We start from the raw sequence: 17,600 nt of genomic DNA on the forward strand, positions 1-17,600 counted from the left end.
TGGTTGGATCATTATCTTCCCCGGCTTAGGCCAAGTATTGACAGAGAGTGCGGAAGTAAACGTTGATCCATGCCCCTCCCTCAACTGGTGATGAGAAAGACACTATTAACTAGGTCAATAGGTCAAAACTGTTTTCAGCACTATTAGCAAAGGCATAAGCAAGGTCATATTCTATCAGCCCTGTAACTACCTCGAAAACGGATTGCCCCATCTACAGTAGCAGCTAAGCCATTTTCAACACTATTTGAAGTGGGCCGGGAAAAGACAGAGGGGAACTAAGGGATGGCAGTTAACACTGGATAATGCACTAAGAAGGCAGTTAGATATTATGGTGACAAGTACAGTATAAGAGCCTACACAAAATAAAGCAAATCCATTGCTGATAACTGTTACAAGCAACAAAACATTTTTCTATTGCCAACAGAACCTACAGGGCATTTAATGGTGAATCTTGTTCACATGGTTAGGGTTCAGTTGACTGCCAGTTCAGGGTCCTATAGGTCCCAATCCTGCGAACACTTGAGCACATACTTTTACTGATGTGAGGAGTCCCATTTAAGTCAGTAGGGTTATTCACAAGAGTAAAGTTAGGCATGGCTGTAATATTTGTAGGATCAGGTCTATAAATTGTATTCCCCTTCCTCCACAGCACCCAGTGGCATCATCCATTAGTTTCAGGTAGGCAAATCACCAGGGGTCAATTTCCTTTGATGAGAGGGAGGCAAATACTGCTCCTTCTTGTTTTCTTCTCTCTCTCTTTTTTGGGAGGGAATGGGGGGGGAGGGGAGCCAGGTGGTGTCTTTAGAGGATTTCCCCTCCCTAGATTAGGATTTAATTGTATTCCTGATGAGTCTCTTCTGGTTGCACTCCATCTTTTAGATGACTGTTTCATCAATATGATTAGGATCACAGCCCTCAGTCTAGTTTATTTACACAATCTGTTGTGACAGCTCAGAGTCTAGTACTCCCCAAAGGAAATATTAGATACCACCCTATCACTTTATTCAAATCATATTTTGCACTCCACACTTTCAGTCTAATGTCATTCTCCTCCAGATTATATTTTTGTGACATTGAGCAGGCACTAAAAATCCTTCCAGGAAAGAGGAGATTAATATTTATATTAGCCATCAAGTACTGTGGCTATTTTGTTGGGGGAAAGGAGGCTGAAGGGGGATGTAGGTAGAAATAAATCTCCTCCTCTAAAGGGAATGTTGAAAACAGTTCAAAACGGGGGAGGGAGGTGAATCAAACACATCAAAAGAATCCCAACCTGGAGAAGAGGAGCTGTATGTAAACTCAGGGCTTGGCTCTCTCCCCTTGAGCAGAGCCCAGGCCCATGAAAGCTGTTGCCTCACCCACCTTGTCTCTCAAAGCACGAGCCAGGCTGCGCAGCAAGGCGAGGAGAACTTGGCAGGGCTGAATTCCCCGGGGAGATGATCCACTCCGATACCGCGCCTGCAGGGCGAGGCAGTGAGGTCACCCATGTGCAGCAGTTACAGGCCGGGGGGCTAATGGTAGCCCCAGACCGCGAGGGAGGGGTCAGGCGGCGGGAAGCAGCGCCCACGACTGGCTTGCACCAGGCAGGCTGCAGCCCACCGCTAGATGGAGCAGAGTCCCCACCGCAGCCCCGGGGGGAGTGGCCACCCCGCCGGCACCTCCTCCCTAGGGCAGGGCCGGCCCCCCGGCCTGCTGCTGCTTCGTGGGGAGGCTGGAGAGTTGCCTCCGGAGCAAGGGGGCTCAGTTTGGGAAGGGCGCAGTTCAGCTAAACTAGATTGCAGCAAGGGCAGAAATATTAGGGAGAGGCGCCCCCTTCCTCCCCCAGGCCAATCCCCCTAGCCTAGCCCCCCCGCTCCTTCCCCAAGCCAACTCCCCCACCAACCCCCTTCCTCCCCCAGCAACAGGGAAAAGGTGAGCAGAGATCTCCGGGCTATTCTCAACTTCCCTAAAGACACAAGGGAACCAATCGCTTCTCAGCGGAGCGAGTCTTTGGAGGGGAGCCTCAGGCAGCGGCTGTAATGCGGGGAGGCTGCAGACCCAGGCAATGCAGACAAAAGTTAAGGAAAACCACCAGTGCCTCGGAAGGCTCCACTGAGTTCAGAGGGAGTGGTGCTGCAGAAGCAGCCCACAAAGTGTTGGGCTTTCTAAGGGGCACGTCCTTGCTAATTATCAAGGTTATTTAAAGCTAGCCAGAGAAGGACGTGTAGCAGCTCTGACCCTAGCAGAAAAATTGGAATTCGTTGACTTGCTTCTGTAAGGGAAGGAAATGGGTCAAGCGGCAAAAGAGTTAAACAAAATATGATGCCTCTGTGCTCGTGCATTATTATGGAAGCAGATCTATAACACGTAAAACATGAGCTCCCTCATTGTCTGTTGTCTGGGCTGGGTTTGCTCCATTTTTAAGGGTATTGCGGGGGACGGAACGCAATCCTGCCTTTATTTACGCAGCAGTAGAAGCGAAATAAACAAGGTTACCCAGTTGCAACAAAGCAACATTTGCCCAGGAAGTTCATTAAATCAGGAGCAAGGGTCGCTTGCCACATAACACACGTGTGCAGCCCTTAGGGGGCAGGAAAATCACAGCACAATCGAGTGACAAAAACAAAACCCCAGCTCAAGCGGAGTTTGGCATAATTCGTATTTGCTTCGCTTGAGAAATAAAAGAAATGGAGAAATTAAGAGTGAAAGTAAAACCCTTTGATACACCTGCAGATTGGAAATAAGACCCTCTGATTCAATATTTAAAACTCCTAACCTTGAGCATTAACGTTGTTATAGCGCCTTTCTACGGCGTTTTAAAATCTCCATGTTTTCAGGGGAGTTTGGCTTGGAGCACGTATTATCTTATTTGCAAAGAAATATATAGTAAGAATTATATCCCTGCAATGTGCTGCTTTGAAGCTGAAAAGAAGGCATCCTGTTCACACGTGCGGTAGATTTATCTTCGTCCTATTCCGATTGAGGCGGCGGAAAGCGTGTCAAGCAGAGGAAGGCTCCATTCAGTACAGGACGGTCGCTGACAAAGAATACTAGCGACAGAGCGTAAATTCAGCGCCCCAAAATAAATCGTTTCGTTTTGTTGCCAAAAGTCATCCCGAGCTGTGCTCGCCGAACCTCGCGGGCTGCGAGCAGAAAAGGGAAGGGCGAGCAATTAGCAGGAATCGGGTAACTAATTAAAAAGAGCACGCCTCTCCGGGCTGCATGGAACCGAGCCCACACCCTGCGGGCTGGTCGCCGCAGCTGGGATCTCTGCACTCATCCCCTCGCAGCGCTGGCTACCCAGCCGCCTGGGACGCCGTGATGTCTTTTAAAAGTGATGCTCCTAGGGCCGACGGCAGCAGCGACCCTCTCCTCCCCGACAGGTGGCGGGAGAGGAGGAGGGGGCAGTTAAAATATTGATGTGGCCCTACAGCAGCATTGGAAGGTGGTTTCAAAAGGCCACACAAACTGGTTACTCTCTCGCTCTCCGGGGGGAGCTTTTCTTTGACGAATGGCCGCGTTATCGCTCGCCATCGCTTGAGTGGGAAAGGGAAATGTCCCAATAATTGGCAACAGACCGGATCCTCTCTTTTTTAACTCAGCAGCCTATAGGAAGCGAAAGGAAATGCCAGCAAACGAATTCAAACACTAAAGTCTGTTTAACCCGAATTCCCATTCGATGATCTCACTACGGGCGCCCCTTTCATCAATTCTCTATTCACTTAAGAAGGATTTTTAAGCCCCTCTCCGCAAAAGCGACTGAAACGTACTAGGGACGGGCTGAAGGTGTATTAAAGCCCTGGCTTCCCAAACCTCAGAAAGACAGCGAGGAGAAAAAAAGAGCTCTTTGTAAATCAAACCTCGGATTGCGGATTCAGCATCGCTGGCTTTCTGGTTAGGACTAATTCGGCATGGATCGCAGCAGCCCTATGCCACGGTCTCCCTGTGACGGTTTTGATAGTTACATGAAAGAAAAAATAATCGTTAGATTTTTTTAAATAGGGAATACATGTTAAATATTCGGCAGTGAAGCTGTGGAGGACTGCATTCCTCTACCCATGCATTGTGTTTGTCTCTGTAAATCACATTACGAAGTAAACGCTGTGGTAGTTAACTTTATCTACTGCTAATGTAAACAAATAAGCAGCATCTAACGCCTTGATCTTTATTTAAATATAGACTTGTTTATCAGTGTCAGCCTATGAAGATTAATTAGATACATTTATTCACAATTTGGTGTCTGACACCCCATTTTAGGAATGCCTTATAATCACAAGGTGTTAATTGGGGCCAGCCAGGCACTTATGTTTCTATTAAACAGTGTGAGGACTTTTCACAAGTTCTTTTTACTGTGCAGTGCAAAAATATAGATTTTATCACACTGCAGTAGAATCGGACTCCTAAAGTCAGTTGCTTTGGCATTTTGCAACTGTGAGAAGGCAGATTAGGGAAGCGATTTCGTTAAAATTCCATTGCGGCACCAGTCAATAAATAGAGGTAGAAATAGGGGCACCATTTTATGGTGTTTATAAGGCACCGAATAACTGAAAACAAAAAAATCAGCTCACCAGTCCCCCCACTCCGTACTGATCATTTCTTCCAGATCTGCTACAGTATCAAGAATCTCTAACCTCCCCCTTTGTCCCCAGGATCGGATCACTCCAGATTCATGCTGATTGAAGTTCAAACTCCCGTGAGACAGTTCGGGAGAACGATGGACTGACTGAGAGAAAACTCAGCACCGCGCCTGGGTTTGGCTTGGAACGATTAATTGTGACGCCTGGACTCACCCTGAAAACTCCCAAGTAACGAATCTCCCCTTCAATACTTTTTGATCCTATTTTCTAGCCTGAAAGAAACTCAGGCTCGAGGTTTGATGACAGCTATTGGCCCCGTTTCAGAAGCTTTACGAGAGACGTTAAAGCTTTTTTACATGCTAACATTTGCAAGGTCCATGTAAAAGGCTTGATGCAAATGATCCGTTGATGGCGTTAATTCAGGCAGGGAGGTTCCCATTTCTGAAGGTTTGTTTTATTTTGTTTGCAAACAGTTTAATCTTATTACTAACTGCATTTCCTAAGGACAGGGATTGTCCCTTTTCAAAGTTTCTCTCATGCAAAACGTGCTGCCTTTGGAGTCTGTGCTAGATTGCCTTGTTGGGAGGGCTTTCCACCCCCCCCCCCCCAATGATTGCAGGAAAGGATTTTTTACTATCATCATGGAAGGAGGCTTCAAGCTGTTCCCTTCAAAGAAACAGTTGAAAAGTGTGTCTAGGGTCGCTGGGAACTTGTCTGGTGCTCGATATCATACCACAAACTCCTGCCGCCCCCAGCTAGAGAATACCCCCCTACAGCCACCACTTGGGCGTATAGGACCGATCGGAGCAGGGGAACTCCTGCCTCATCTCTCACCCAGCCTCGCTGCTAAAGCGCCTCTTTGTAGAGAAGCTCACAGGAGGTGATAAGTGAAATTCACAAGTCTCCCCGCAGTTGAGAGCTAGCCTGAGCTACTGGCTCTCCACCCCCTGCTGTGGGTAGGGCATGACATTTGATCCGAAGAGAGGGCTTTGAACGCAGCACGCATAGAGCTCGGGCTCGTGGGCCAGCCCCACCCCGCAGGGACCCCGGGCGGCTGAGTGCGTGTAACTTTGTAAGGAGAACTTACAACCGCAAGGGGGGGGGGGGCGCTGCTCAGCCCCGGCCTGTAGCTAAGCTAGCTGCTTTGCACCTCGCTCACGGAGACAGGGGGATGGCTCTGGAGGGGCAGGGGGCACTTTTAGCCGCAGCAACACAGACTCAAGGGGGAAGGAGTAAATGTAATAGGGCAATGCGCTGGGGAGGGCATATGCGCCCCCCCCCCCAACTTCATTTCCAAGGAGACGGGGCCGGCTCGTACCTGCAAAGGTGACAGCAGAATCCTTCCCCCTAAACCACAGGAAGGGCTCCTTGCAGTTGGGTTTCACAGGCTGCAACCTGGCCGTGTGAGAAGATTTGAGCTGCCAGTCCACGTCTCAGCATTGGTCAGTGAAACATTAAAATTTTCCTGCCCCCTGAGTGGGAGGGGGATCCGGCCTCTACAGAACCACCTCCCCTCGCCCCCCCCCCCAAAAAAAGTCGACACATCTGCATTAGACGTAGGCTTTGCGGTATCCAGCTATTTGTTCACTTATTTCGAACTCTGACTGTCACTGTCTGGGTTTGGAAGTGACAGAACGTGTCTCCTCCAGGCTACCCTCCCCCTAGTTCTTCAGCAGGCAGCCAACAAGAAATTACCCCCCACCTAGGTATTAAGACCTTTAGTAAGGCAATATGACTGACCCATACCTTTAGGAGACTGAAGTCCCCCCAAAAGCATCCCATGTCAAGGTCCGCCCTAGCTGTTAGGAGGGCCAACTGACTGTACCCTGCATTTTTCAAGGAGTCCTCCATCCACAATAACTTTAGAGAGGGGAGGAAAAAAAAACCAAAAAACTACAAACCCATTCTTGCCCTAGCCCACATCACATTTATTAAAAATTACTACTATATACATAGAAAAATCCAAGAGAAAAACGTTGAGAGGTTTGTGTGCCAGTGCTTTTAAGGTTTGTATTATTTTGAAACATCTGAAACTAGTTGCAAGTAGAGTGGATAAATTACATCACTTTCAAGTTGAGGGCAGCTGAAAAAAAAAAAAGTCATTTTACCTACAAGTTAATATAGATACCTTTCGATATACTTTCAGCAATGCATTTTTTAATGCTCCAATATGCTAAATTTGCTGGAATAATCAAAAATGCTTTTAGAACTCCCAAAGCACCAACTTCATATGATCCCAGACTTCTATATGTAGACTATTTATACAATGTATTCCACAGAACTCTACAGTGTACCTAGACAAATACAGCTGTACACTTCATTTTTTTTTGACCACCTCAGTAAAGTTCACTCTCATAATTCTGGAGTGGGGGGTTAAGTCATTTTATCCCACCCAAGATAAAAGAAAACCAGATTTGGTCATCAAACCTAGGGCCTGGGCAGCAGGGGAGTTCAAGTCAAAACTTTCCATTCAGAATTTTTTTTTAAAAAAATATTCCTCCCTTCTTGTGTTCTCTTCTGTCCAAGCAGCCCTAACTGAACTGAGTTAGATGCTTCTGATTGGGCAGCTGATAGAGTAGGCCTCATCAGCGCTATCTGAAGCACGTGTAGCAGTTTCCTTCTCAGAGACCCAGGCGCAAAGAGTTTAGGCTACAAACCCATACCTCCTGTTTGGTACTGCATAGTACTTACCCTAGGCCACTGAGCCAGACAAACTGTACACTTTAGTGTCTCCAATAAACAAGCCAGTTGTAAAAGCCAGGATCTTGCCAACAACCCCCTTACTGTTCCTTCTAAAAATTAAGATCAAATTATAATACAGTTCCTTCCCCAGTTACCTCCAGCAGTCAAAATGCTTTGGCACCTTCTATATAGAATTGCACAAAACAATTCAAGGTGGAAGGCAAGAGCCTTTGGCAACTTTTATGCAGAAAAAAAACCCCCAAAGCTATTCTGAAAATTTAGCCAATCAGGATGAAATAATGCTCTAAGTAGTAGTATAGAAAGCATAGTAGCCCATGCCTTTTGAAGTGTCTTTGCTATAGTCCACAGCATTCATGTCTTCACATTTCATTGTTGGAGAATTTTCATTGCTGGAAGTACTAGGAGAGAGTCGTCTTCTCTTACAAGCACTAGTGTAGATGCCAGAATCATTTGAATCTAGAGATTTTATGGAAGGTGGGGTCTCTATCCAGGATGAGCTGATTTCTTCTTTCACCTTCTCCTTGGGAAGATGGTCTTCAGAGAAAGCCGGGGGACTTGTTCGGGAGGTCCAAGGTAACCCAGTTGCCATTTTTCTCTGGTAAGAACCTCTGCTTCCCCACCCTGCCATGGAAGAGAATGTTGGATCAGGATAATATCCCAAAGCATGGGATGTCTGCAACGGAAGGGATTTAATGCCATAGGGGAGCAAGGTGCTAGGAGAATATTCTGTTTCATAGGAGTTCATGTCCAGTTTGTTGGTACCAGGTTGCTGCACAGGAGTAACAAACCATCTCTGGGGAGGATTGGCCACCTCTTCATTTTGCTGAGGAGAGAGCAGGCCGTTTGTCTGAGGTACAGTTCTCTCACCATTGTAGAATCTGGCTGGCGGCAAGTTGTTGACAAACTGTTCCTGGAAGAATGGTTGCACACTGTACCGGGCTCCTGGGACAATCTGGTGGGATCTAGGAGAATCCGTGGGAGATGGAGTTAATCTGTCATTTTCTGAAGCTGTGTACATGCTACAATATAAGAGAGAAATACTAAGTGTTGGTCTTTACAATTTCACATATTATTAAAAACAGACAGGGACTGAACCATGTGCCAAGGATAAAAATCTGGGATTTAGGACACTTGATACATTCTGCAATCAAAAGTCCAGTTTCACCTTGGTCCTCAACTCAGAAGACACTTCCAAGCCTAACATTCTACATACAGCTCCTTTTAATATAGCTTACACATATGATTTGTGAAAGCAGTTGTTTTCACAGCATAACTCTTAACATACCAAAAATGTGACCAGCACCTTTAAGAGGTATCTATAGATTTAAAAAAGCACACCAAAAATACAAAACAAAAAACAACCTCCCCCACAATTCTAGACAAGTAGTAAACAATGAACCCCTCCCTTGTGCCAAGATAGGTGAAATGAGTACCACACACTACCCTGGATCTTTTGGGTGAGACTTTAAAACTAAGAGGTCCTATCTACTCTGTGTAGGATTTTTTCAACTCCTTTAGACAAAAATTTATGGTCAGCAACCCGTAGACAGACAACTACGTGGTGCACGCATAAAAGGCATTTAAAAAAATATATAATTAAAGCTAGGAAAGAGTTGCACCATCTATTGAAGCCGTGAACATAAGTTATCCCTGAAATAAAATAAAAGTTTAAAAAACAGTTCTAAGTTGTTTGTAGAAAGATTTCCTTTTTTTAAAACCAGCCAGAACTATGCTTCCCAAATGGAGGCAGATTGGACTGACGTAGAAATAAAATTATACTTACGAATCATAGTTGTCCCTGAAGCCCTTTGCAAAAGGATTATGGTCAATTTTAAGCTGAGTGATCTGGGGGGGGGGAAAATGGAATTGATTTACATTTCTAAATTGCATCAAGCACCTTCCACCATATATTTTTTTCCAAGTTTAAACCCCCTCATGACTTACATCAGTGTTTTGATATGCAGTAACTGCTATGAACTGGGTTTCTGGGAAAATAAACGTCTGAGTCTTTGAAGAGTCATTCAGATCTTCAACCCCATCTTCAGTCACTTCCACAATATGAAGTCGAGGTTGGTACTTGTGTAGAGACTGAAGTACTATCATCTAGAAGAAACAATGCATGAAGTATAGTCTATGATATTGTTCAGATAAAAGGCACCTAAAACTAGTGCAAACATAGGGGAGAAAAATCAGATGTTTGGAAGCTGATCAATTAGCCTTCATGCATCTGACCAAGTGGGTATTCACCCAGGAAAGCTCATGCTCCAAAACGTCTGTTAGTCTATAAGGTGCCACAGGATTCTTTGCTGACTTAGCCGTCAGACTCTCACAAGGATAATAGCTTTAGGAGTATAGTGGCACAAAATTCACTGCTCTGAGAGAGCTACAGGAGTAGATATAGACCACATTTTGCACTGACTAAACAGAAGAAAGGGGAAGTTTTTCATCCCATATCTGTTAAGTGAACTTAAACAGATTAAAATGTTTCTACAATTTTCTGAGGCTAGGACAGATTTGCACAGTAAGCTCATGAAGCCCTGAAAATCCAATCAATCACTGTGATGCTACTTCATTGATTTAGAGGCACTACCACGCTATTTATCAGTTATTTACCTGAGTATTATTATTGTTAGCACCTTTGTTATTGGTCAGTTTTAGTTTTCCAAAAGAGATCTCCTGCCTCATCCAGTGAGACCCAGTGTTTGGGGACTCAGGGTGAACATATACCTTGTTGCCTAGTAGAGAGAGAGAGAAAAAAAAAAAAAAAAAAAAAGGCAAATGTAAGGATTACAAGAACAGTCCTGCACATGCAATTCAGGAAACAGATACTGGAGTGATGGGGGATCATCTCTAGCACCAGCCATGGGACAAAATGAGGGGAGACAGATGCACTGTAAGCTAGTCCCTGGGTGCTGCTGGATTCCGGAAGGACAAGCTTATATCTTTATGTATTAAGTTCTGTGAAATTTCATTTAGTGCTCAGCTCGACTTGGGGACAGCACATGGCCTCACCTGCAGAGGGGCAGGGAGGCCATTGCAGCGCCATCTTCCAGCCCAGGGGTTTCTCACACACGTTAACACCCTCATCACCCTGGAAAGGGGGGTTGAGCATTTTGCGGTTTGCCCTGCAGATATCCCATGGAACGCACCTCCGGGCCTGGCCATTGCTCACCGGTCCCAGAGAAGAGCTGGCTTGGGAAGGGGAAGGGCCAGGGCAGATCGGCGGCCGGTTTCCCAGAGCCTGGCTGCAGGGGCCTGGCCAAAAGGTACCTTGCATGTTGTTGTCCGCTTTTCCGCACGTCACCCACTTGCCCCCTTGGAAGCGCCAGTGGTTGGGATCGGCCAGCACCACCTCCACGAACACGTTGTAATGGGCCGTGGGGTTGAGGCCGGTGATGTTGAAGCTCAGGAAGGGAAACATCCGCCTAGGAGGGGAAAACGCGGAGACCGAGCAAGTTAGCGGCGCGCCCCGAGACTCCAAGGAAGAGATCCGAGCCCGAGCTCACGGGCCGGCTCTGGCTCCGCTGCTGGAGCGCCGGGCACTGTGCGCCGGCCTTGGCTCGGGGGCGGGCTGCGAGTCACCGGGAAGAGGGGCAGTGCAGGGAGCGTGGAGCCCAAGCGGGGGGAAACCGAGGTAGGGACTGGATTTTCCCAGCCGGCCCTGATCGCATCCTGCATGTGGAGCGTCACAGCCAGGGGTCTCGCAGCGGCTCTTGGGGCCCAAATCGGCCTCGGCTTTGGGGGAAGCAGCCCGGCCGTTTCCACTTGGGATTCGTTATCAGGGCGGCTACATTTCAACCCCCACCCCTAGGCGCTGCCCGCTCCCGCTCTCCCTTCTCCCCAGTCTCCCACCCAAATCAGGCGACCTAATCACAAGACCCAGCACAAAGAAAACCTCCGTAAGAGCCACATTTCTGGCTCCTTCCCACCAGGAGGGAACCATCCACCTCCCGTCCATCGCCCCTCGGACAGGGAGTTTGCCCGCTGAGCGATTGTCCTAACGCCCACCCCCCGCCCCACTGAATCGCTCGCTCCCCCAAAACTCCAGGTCCGATTCGTTCCCGCGGAGCCGCGAGTCCGCCCCCGCTAACCCTTCCCGGAGCCCGGCACGGGGACTGGCTCAGGGAGGGAGCAGGAGGCCGAGCCTCGAAGGCTGCAGCTCAGAAAAGCAAAGCGGCCCCGCACCAAACCCGCGGCGCTTCTTGGGCTCCGCTGCCCGAGACACTCAGGGTCGCTCAGCCTCGCCCGAGCCCGGGGCACCCCCGAAATAGCGCGAATCCGCCCCGTGGCCGGCCAGCCCGAGCCGGGGGAGGCACCGTCTAAACGGCGCTTCTCCGGCTCCCGTCGAGTTTCGCCGGCGACAAAGGAGCGTTGGTTTGGTTGGATTTTTAACGTGGCACCAGATTAACCTCCCACCCCGCCAGGGCAGCGAGAGGCGGCTCAGGGCTCCAGCTCGCCCCTCGTGAAACGAGATCTGTCAAGCTGGAGCGGAAAGCGGCAGAAGCCACCCGGGCGAGCCCCCCGCAGACGCCGCTTTAGCGGGCGGCGATCCCGGAGCCCCCTTGAGCCCAGGGTTGGCACGGGGGGGGTTACAGCTGCCGCCTTCCGCCCCGTGGCGCTGGGGGCTCCCCGCACCCCTCGCCCGCGCCCCTCCGTACCTGCCCTGCTTGGTGATGATCATCTCCGTCTGGTGCCGGTGGAACTTGAGCCAGAGCGGCCGGTTGCAGAGGAAAACCTGCGCCCGCAGCCCTGGCCCCGAGCCGGGCACGGCTAAGGCTCCCAGCCCGCCGCAGGAGCCCGCCGCCGGGTAGGGGCTGTACAGGGGCCCCGCCGCCCCCTGGCCGTACTGGTAGCCGCCGCCGCCGCCCCCGAACTGCGCGCGGCCGCCCGGGGAGCACACGGCGGCCGAGAAGCCCCCCGGGGCCAGCATGGAGCCGTAGGGGTAGCGCGCCCCGCCGGGCGCTTGGTAGACAGAGCCGTGCTGCGCCGCCGGGTAGGGGAAGAGCGAGCAGGGCGCGCCCAGCTCGGCGCCCTGCGGCCCCGGGGACTGCAGGTAGTAGCGCTCCGGGCTCAGGCTGTCCAGCGGGTAGCGGGCGGCGGCCGGGGGCAGCTCGGCCTCCCCGCAAGGGGCCGCTTTGCGGCCGTCCGGGGCGCCCTGCTTGGAGCCGGCGCCGGGGAAGGGCTCGCCAGCCTCCGCCTCGCTCAGCATGCCCGGCCCGGCGCCGCCGCACTTCTTCGGCCCCTTGTCCAAGTCCAGGCGCTGCGGGGAGCCCGAGCTGGGCTGGCCGCGCTGGCCGCCGCGGGCGCTGCTGCTCTCGGGCGGGTAGAAGGGGGGCCCGGCCAGGCTAGCGGCGCTGCCCAGGAGCTGCTCCCCTAACTGCATCCTCGCGGGCGCCAGCCGGGGGGAGCCTGGGGCTGCGGGCGGGGAGCCTGGCTTCTCCCGGGGAGGCGAAGCGCCGAGCCGCACGGGCCCCCTGCCGGAAAGTTCCCCTGCAACTTTCCTACCCCCGCCTGCCCTCCCCGGGCTGCAGCCCCCGCTAACCCCCCCCACTCCTGCTTCCGTCTTCCCCCACTGAAACCAGCCACCTCTGCTGCTGAATTAAACCGAGACTATTTATATAGGCACGCTGGGCTCCTCAGGCTGCCGGGGAGGGGCTTGGGGAGGTCTAGTTCGTGGCAGCCCCCTTCATCCCGGCTGGCCCATTGGCTGGTTTATGTGACACTAATTTAATTAGACAGCTACTAATTGGAACAAGTCACCTGTGACTCCATTCTCCCCCCCTCCCCTTAACTGGCTCCTGATGGGAGATCAAAACCGCTTCGTGTCCTGCTTTGGTTAAGGGAGAGAGGAAGCAGGAACTTGAACTGGATTACTTGGTGGCTAGGGTGATCACCCCTCCACCAGGCGTTAGCAAAATGCTGATCTCCTAATAAAGATGATGCAGGCCTCTTGGATAATAGCTGCTTGGGGATAAATAAAAGGACCCTGAGCGTGGACGACGTTAATGGGAAGAAAGCAACTTTCAGAGGGGAAAAGAGAAGAAGATCTAGACAACATTTCAGTGATGCAACCTGAAATCCAAGTAGTTATATAGCCCTAAAGATGCAGCGGGTTTTGCTCCCCAGTGCTTTCGTAGATGGTGTTTAACATTTAGCAAGCCCGACATCTGCGATCGCTAGTGCCAGCTAAGAAACGAGATCCACATTTCATTTAAATTTGATGGGCGAGATTAAAGGCTCTGAACAGCAGTCTCGCCCCTGAAACAATTCAGCCTGTTCTACAGCCATGCCAGCTAGGGCAGAAACCCCTCTTTATGCGAAAGATCAGAGCATCATTTACAGCAGGATGACCCACAGTCTTTACACCTTATCAGGGGCTTCTCTTTCAAGCAACTGTAAAGGCTGTTTTGCTATTTCAGTTCTACCCTTTCCCCAATAAATAAATAAAACGTATTTGCTTCAATAATCCGCTGCTGCAAAGCGGAATTATACTGGTTTGATAGATTCCTTGTTTTATAAAATTCTCCACCTGGAATTGTCATGTCTCTCCATCACTGATACAGCGGGTGGTTTTGTTTTAACCCAGACAGCTGAAGAGCTCGAATAAGACGAATCAGATTTATTTCTGATTTTTAAAAGTCAGAGCATGGACTGATGACTGCAATGGAGAGAGGTTGGTAGCCTCTTCGACCTCTTTTTGTGCAGATGCCTAGACTGCCCTGAGTTCAACAGAATGAATATTCCTAACATCCAGTTTTTAAAGCAGATTATAAAAAATATTTCGTTGCTGAAAAAAGCGAACGAAGCATATTTAGTATGAATTACCAGTTACTAAAACAGAATAATCCAAATTTCAGAATGCCTTGAGCAACTCCTTTCTGATTTGTTTAATATGTCTAACAGGTTGACAAGGTCACATTAAGCCAAGATAAGGCGCTCACAATTAACCAAACCCGCGCATCCCCGTGGAATAGAATATATGTTTCCAGCTTTACAAAACTTTGACAGTTACAGGAACTCCGATGCTATTTCGTGCAGGGCTTATTTATGAATCTAGTCAAACGTTTGGTTAAAGGACGGTAGGCAAAGAGACGAGCTGATCAGTTTAAAGGCCAGCTGATGTTCACTTAATATATAACGATCAGAAGCGGAAGAAAGAAGCGAAATGCCTGCAAACACTTAAGCACTAAATTTAAACTACAGCGCAACAAAATGCATGGGGAGATGGTAAAGCGGCAGCTAGTCCTGCAGAACAGGTCGGATCACAGCCTGCAGTTATAACTGTTATCTTTCATCCCGATTCGTTCAGTCTCGCTTTTGGAAAGTTTTGCCCCGCTTTTTAGTGTTCAGACGAGAAAGATAAACCATTTGCAAAGGCAGCAGTCCGGGAATTCAGCGAAGACCTGCCTGCGCTGTGTTCCTGGAGAGCTTTGATCGCGGCTATTTCTCTCGGCAAGGTGATGGTTTTGTTCGGGGGGAGAAGAATGGAGCAGATACAAACCATTCAGCTGGATCTTTACTAGTGATGGACTGCAAAGCGGTTTTCAGACCTGACATCATTTACTATTCAAAAGCAAAATGACCACAGCTCATGAAAGGGGGGCGTTAATGTGATCAAAATTCCTTCCGCATGTGGAACATGCAGTACACCGAACAGATTTTGGAAAACATCTAGCTCTCAATGGTTTTTACATAGCACCTATAAGCCCTGCTACCGAAGCGCTGCACAGATATTTACATTTCATATTCTTTTAAACCTACGTGAACTGATTTTACTTCTAAAAAGTATTTAAAATGCTAAATTAAAAGACTATAAAATTCCATAACAAGTACACATTGTCATCGAAATATTCGCAGAATGTGTCCTCCTTGACCTATCTACCAAGACCTTAGTTCTACAAACTCTGAGAACATCCCACCTGGACAGGCTTAGCGCCTTGTATTGCTTTAGGAACTAGTTGCAGTTCCCACTGATTTCATCTGGAGCCTCCAATTAGTTTCAATCGGATCCTGAAAAGGCTTGTCTACACATGGAGTTGTTCCTGATTAATTGTATCTGATTAACTTTCAAAGCGAGTTAAACTAAAAGCAAGAACAAGGCACTGTTATTCTAGAATATTGCGTGTCCACACCACACGTAGAGTTAATCAGGATCTGCTAATTAGGAACAACTCCAATTCCATATGCCCTTAGGGATTTTTCTGTAGAGAAGAGACAAACCCGTGAGAGAGAAAGCTTTGCAGTTTATTTTCAAATATATTTGTAATGTAGATTACACATGGATTCTGCTAATGATTTAAGATTATAATCAGATTCTTTACATTTTCAATATTCTTTTAAAATTTCAGATGACCTTTAGAGAAACATATGCTGGCCTCGATCCAGACATGGAATTCCCACAACAGTCCGAGAAGGTTGTATAGACACCTAAGGACAGTATATGGCTTTTAGGGAAATAAGAAGCAGAAAGATAGAACTTGCTTAAACATTATGGGCTAAATTCTGTGCTAACTCAGGCAAAATTTCCATTGCAATCGATGTGATTTTGGACAGAGTAAGAGCCGCAGGATTTGACTCTGTTTGTGTAAAGGATATACTAACATTTTATTTCCCTCTCCACAAAACCACACTGATGAATTCTGGCCATATGATGGTTTGAGCACACACACATATTTTTACACTTGTTTATTCTTTAAACAGGAAATCAACAGGCAGCCCCTATGGTTGAAAAAATAATTTGCCCCACTCTAAATTAAGAGTCATCTATTCTGTAACTCTTTACTAACACAAACCAATTTGGATCTAGACTTTCTAATCCCAACTAGATTGTAAAAAATCTATTTTCCATGGAAATCCAGTTACAAGACTAATTCTCAGATATAGTAAAAACAAATATTCTTGAATGATGGATTTAGGACTGTAGCAGTTCAGTCCTAGCTACACTGCAGGATTGAGCCATGTTTTAGTCATGTATTGGATAACAGGTATGGGTTTGTAACTGGATCACTGAACTTTTCAGATGAGATTACAATAAGTGCGGACTTTCCAGAAAGAAAGGAGTGTCAAATTAGCACAACTACTAAATAATCCCCAAACCACAAAATAAATGTGGGGGAGGAGGAATTCTGAGGTTTCAGAGACTTTCATAGAATGATGAATTGTTCGATATAACTAAAATATCTGATTGTCACTGAATCAAAAGCTATATTTATTTAAGGAGACCCTCTTTATGTGGTTTTATTTACAGTAAGGTATCAATGTACATTACACTTGTTGCCTTCTGAATAAGATTAAGTGTAATAATAACTGTTACTTCTTTCATATGAGATCTGTATATCAAAATAGGAGCCCCAGTTCAGCAAAGCCCTTTAGCACATATGTCTCCTAAAGTCAAGACTTTATGATCCAGTAGGTCTTTTCCATATCTTGCTTCCAAGATTCTCTCTCATGCATGCCTCCAATGGATCCTAATAGTCTTAAAAAACTTATACTTTCATCCATACTAACAGAATGTTATCCAATCCCTTTCTATGTTGGTCAGACACTTTGTTCATTTTCTGAAGACCTGCTGAAACATCTCAAGAGTTACAGGTAATCATGGCTTCTCTTGGACCCTAGATAAATATGAATAGCCAAATACACACAAATTATCTGTCTCTTTGACTAATGATCTTTGGTTTTATTTTTGTTAAAATGTATCTTGGGCTCTCCCTTTTAGACTCCTGTTGCCTGGTTGGCATAAATGCCATCTCAAAGGCTGGGAGGCTTTTATATATGCTACAGATTTGAAATGAGAAGTTGTAGGTGCTCTATTCACCCAGTTTGTCCTTTTTACTACAAACAAATAAAAATAACCTGCTCAAACAAAGGAGGTAGGGATGCTCTTGTGGTTCATGCATGGGACTTCAGCTCAGGAGTTCTAGGTCCTATTGTTTTTCTATATTTAAACTTTCTGTGTGACATTTTCCAAGTGACTAAGCCCAGGATTTTGAAAAGTGGCTACTGATTTTGAATGTTTCCGTTTACATATGCCCACCTTGAGATAGCTTGCTCCTCATTTTCAAAATTAATGAGCACCTACAGCTTGTGCTGTGCTACAGTTAAGGAAGCTGTGGGCTCTCAACACCTCTGAAAATTAGGCCCAGCTGTTTCTGGTTGGGCACTGAAATTTAATGGCTATTTTTGAAAGTTGGCTGCATATCTCTCTATGCTTTCATTTTCTTGTCCGTCAAATGGGGTGATAATATTCACCTACTTTCTCTCTGGGGATCTCAAAGCACTGTATCAATGCACAGAGGAAGAAGTACAAAGTGGTGTTATATGGTAATCAAGACTGCCAAT

General features: G+C 47.6%; 1 protein-coding gene across 2 annotated transcripts; it reads right to left on the minus strand.

Annotated features, from left to right (window-relative positions):
- Window positions 1–7,176: 7,176 nt before the first annotated feature.
- Window positions 7,177–12,677, minus strand: EOMES (eomesodermin). 2 transcript variants are annotated; one of them, XM_050938404.1, is made up of 6 exons: window positions 11,918–12,677; window positions 10,530–10,684; window positions 9,873–9,994; window positions 9,204–9,362; window positions 9,043–9,104; window positions 7,177–8,221 (listed from the first exon to the last, which is right to left on the minus strand). In XM_050938404.1, the coding sequence occupies exons 1-6, from the start codon at window positions 12,640–12,642 to the stop codon at window positions 7,543–7,545; spliced, it is 1,902 nt and encodes a 633-aa protein (XP_050794361.1). In that variant the 5' UTR covers window positions 12,643–12,677; the 3' UTR covers window positions 7,177–7,542. The 2 variants fall into 2 exon arrangements, with proteins under 2 accessions (XP_050794361.1, XP_050794360.1); XM_050938403.1 differs by having other exon boundaries at window positions 7,177–8,278.
- Window positions 12,678–17,600: the final 4,923 nt, after the last annotated feature.

The sequence above is a fragment of the Gopherus flavomarginatus genome, chromosome 2, assembly GCF_025201925.1.
Source record: "Gopherus flavomarginatus isolate rGopFla2 chromosome 2, rGopFla2.mat.asm, whole genome shotgun sequence".
NCBI lineage: Eukaryota > Metazoa > Chordata > Testudines > Testudinidae > Gopherus > Gopherus flavomarginatus.